The sequence below is a fragment of the Temnothorax curvispinosus genome, unplaced genomic scaffold (assembly GCF_003070985.1).
Source record: "Temnothorax curvispinosus isolate PA1 unplaced genomic scaffold, ASM307098v1 QBEX01003047.1, whole genome shotgun sequence".
NCBI classification, from domain to species: domain Eukaryota; kingdom Metazoa; phylum Arthropoda; class Insecta; order Hymenoptera; family Formicidae; genus Temnothorax; species Temnothorax curvispinosus.
Window position 1 is genome coordinate 1 of NW_020212827.1, and position 3,941 is coordinate 3,941.

Genomic DNA, 3,941 nt, shown 5'->3' on the forward strand with positions numbered 1-3,941 from the left:
GCTGTAGAAGACAGCGTCATCTAAAGTAAAGAAAGTAGAGAAAAAAGACGACAGCGCCACTACAATCCAGCAGCGCTACTGTTAGCCATTGGTAAAAGGTTTATAGAGAGTAACGAGGGCGCGAATTGTTCAATCTCTAACACACAAGATATGTAAGCTTTTTATTTTACTTGTTATATTTTTACTTTAATTTAATTCTATTCTGACTTTTTGCTTCCTCATAGAGGAAATTTTGTCTTCGTAAAAAAAATTTTTTTTGAGTTGCTTTTGCCAATGTGTTCAGAATGTTCTAAAACGTCGAAAAATCGCTATTTTAAAAAATGTCGGTATGTGTGTATGTATGTGTGTATGTGTGTATGTGTGTATGTATGTGCCAAATTTACCGAAATTTCTATAACTCCAGAACTAATCAACCAAATCTTAACGAATTATATATAAAATAAGGGTAGAAAAAACTGAAGAATATATAGAATTAATAAAAATTGCTAATAATCAAGGGGTTCTTTTTTAATAAAATTTTGAATTTTTGCAGAAATGTTTGTTTATGCTTTAATTTCCGCAAATTTGGAGATACCGATCTATTTCTAATTTTATTATATTTTTCAGTCTTTTCTACCTCTATTTCATATATAATTCGTTAAGATTTGGTTGATTAGTTCTGGAGTTTTTTGCAAGTAGAAACCTTTGCTCACAAAGCTTCCTCTATGAGGAAGCCAAAACAAATAGAGGAAGCTTTATTGTCAGCAAAGGTTTCTACTTGCACACTTAAAAACTATGAGGAAGCAATGTGCAGGTTTCTACTTGCACACTTTACTTGTTAACTTATGACTTCCGAGTAATTATTTTAATTGTGAGTTTATTTCACTTTTTAGCTTTACGTATGCATGATGTAGTTAGGGCACGATGTCAGCGACGTAATGGATATTTTGTATGCGAATCTTGCGAATGTATGGCTTGATTACTTTTCTCACTTGAAAAGAACCGAAATTACAGTCGAAACGTTGTGAGTCTAAATATATTAATTATCTGGCCAGTTGGGTCGAACAAAAACGACTTGTTTTTAATAATAATAATAAAACATTTTGTAATAATTATAAACATTTAAAAAAATCAAACTTTGCGTTTAGTTGAAACTACTAAATTATGTTGTACTTATTATCAAACAATTTGGTGAAAATTACTTTAGTTAAGTGATAATTAACAAACAGTTTGATAATTAGTACTAAATTGTCTTAAAAAGCTTTATTTGATTGGTTTGCTCAGTTTGCTGACAGTTACTCAATTATTTAGTAAGCAATTTTGTTACATTTATCATTACTTGGTAATAATTATCAAACTGCCAATATTAACCAAATCATATAAAATGTTGTTAGAATTATTTGTTATCATTAACCAAATTATTTTGTCGCACAATCACCTATACGTTTAGTTGAAACTACTTCAACAAAATTCTTGGTAACATTAGCCAAGCCTGGATTATTACAACCAAAGATGATTATTAGACATTTTTTCAGTGTATATATTCAATTTTAAAATTTTAGTACAGCTTATATATATATATATATATATATATATATATATATATATATATATATAAATTATTATTTCTAAATCTTAATTATTGTACGATATGCTTTTTAGAGTCATATTTGGTACCTGCTGGAACATTCTTGCATCTTAACATTTACGGAGTCCACAGAGATCCTAATTTTTGGTCAAATCCAGAAGTATTTGATCCTGATAGATTCTTGCCTGAGAAGATCCGACATCGTCATCCTTATTCGTATTTACCATTCAGTGCTGGTCCACGTAACTGCATCGGTAAACTGTATTTTTTATATCCTGATGATATGTATAATACCATGTTATATTAACAGATTACGATATGTACCAAATTGTAGGTCAACGATTTGCTATGCTGCAAATGAAGGCCATGATAGCTCCTCTGGTACACAATTTCTACTTGGAACCTATTGATTATTTAAAGAATCTTCGGATGCAGGTTGATTTGGTACTTCGCCCTGCTCAGCCACTTCGTGTAAAATTTATCCCTGTCTATAAAACGGAAGCAAGCTTTTGAAACAAATATCGACATAATAAAGATCATAAAATGCTAAGAAAAGGTTTTATTTGCTTACACAATAATTGTCAATAGCACTGTAATAGTAACACTTTGCACACGTGTCATTATCGGGAACAAAATATAAATATAAATAAAATGTAATAAATGTATGAAATATATTAAATAAATAATTATTTTACTATACATATAGTCAATAAAGTATGACAGTATTTTATTGCAGTATTTTATTACACAATAAAACTGCAATTGCAGCGCAAACGAACAATTATTTTTATAAATAATAAATAATAAGTTATGAAATGCTCTCTTTGCATTCCCTGTCACATCTGGCCATTTCAATGGCCTCTTTTTTTTTCCTCTTCTTTTCTCATTGCTATTATCTTGTAGCACTTAGATTTGTTCGCTAAAATAATCACGTGGCTGCGTCATACTTTACACAATATTAAATACAACGCGTATTTAATATAATGTCGCAACAGCAAAGAGATAGAACTCTGACCTCTGCAATGTTTCACAAATAAAAGTTCAATAAAATGAAGTATCAGTACATGAGCGTCGAATCTGTACCACGCAAAAGATATTGCAGTAAATAATAAATAGACGGTTTTTCTTTAAGGATAGGTCATTAGTAACTGCAATAATTTATTTATTATAAAGAGAAAACTCTTAAAGAGTGTTGAACAGTTTATATAACAAATATGGTGAAAATAGAGAATGACCCTTAACTAATTTTGTGATCTTCTAAATTCGAATCGAATTGTATGCCAAACAGTATTACATGATGGGACATTAATTTCAGCAAATTTTTAGTTCAGGATAATTTTGAAGATACAGGGAGTCAAAGTGGCCAAATTCCCAATATTGTCCAAGCACAAAGGACACAAAAAAAAAGTTAAAACTTCTTTGATAATAGTGGTAATTTGATTAGAATTAGTCCGAATAAATCTCTGACCACCGTACTAAAAATCTGACCCCTCCACTCCTGTTGCTTAATTTTTTAAAGGAGCCCCCAAAAAAGTTTTTACTGAATTTCTCGAAAGCGGATACAGTTACGAAAAAATGTAACACTTTGCACACGTGTCATAATCGGTAAAATGTTTCAAAAGGAAGTTGTTTATCTTGGAATTTGATCTACACAAATAGGTCTCTTTTATTTTTTTTCGTAGAGCTAATCTTTTGGCTCAAAAACTCTCTCACTCGTTCACTCTCTCAATGAATCTTTCTTTTAATTTAAAGTATAAGAACGCTGAGTCTGTTACTAAGTTCTTGCCGTCTATCACTTGCAATATGCCAACAATATAACTTTTCAAACTTTTAAGCCGGGTATACACTTAGCGAACGAACACCGAACAAACAGTGAACGCAAACATTAGTTGTCATTATTCAACAAATTGTATAATAAAAAATCTCAAATTGCTAAATGCAGCAAACATCGATTCTAGTCGAATTCTGGTGTTTGGCGCAACCAAAAAAAAAAGAACAGACAACCAAGGAACACAAATGCGAATAATGTCCGAACGTTCGCGTTTGCTGTTCGTTCTCTACACAGTAAAAAATCGTGCGTCCAAATGTTAAAATTTTCTTGTGTTACAAAGATTTGACTATTATTTCAATGTAAAATTAACATACAACAGCTATGTTATTATTTTCGTAACATTTTCATATGTTAAATTAATGTCAACGTGATAACTTAACACTTTATGTATGTCATTTAGAAATTGAATATTATTTTGAGTTCTTTTAACATAATTATTTCAAAAAATCAACACGCCTTAAAGTTTTTTTAACATAAACAAAAATTAAAGTAAATCTTCAAATAATCGTAAACTTTGACATACAAAATAATCAAATTTACTAC

At 30.1% G+C, this 3,941-nt stretch overlaps 1 protein-coding gene across 1 annotated transcript; it reads left to right on the forward strand.

The window, feature by feature from the left end:
• Positions 1 to 1,604: 1,604 nt before the first annotated feature.
• LOC112452197 (cytochrome P450 4C1-like) lies at positions 1,605 to 2,266 on the forward strand (the record flags this gene model as incomplete). The annotated part of the gene is made up of 2 exons (XM_025012297.1): positions 1,605 to 1,821; positions 1,902 to 2,266. Coding segments are annotated over 2 exons (396 nt in total), but the record flags the coding sequence as incomplete, so codon positions are not given.
• Positions 2,267 to 3,941: the final 1,675 nt, after the last annotated feature.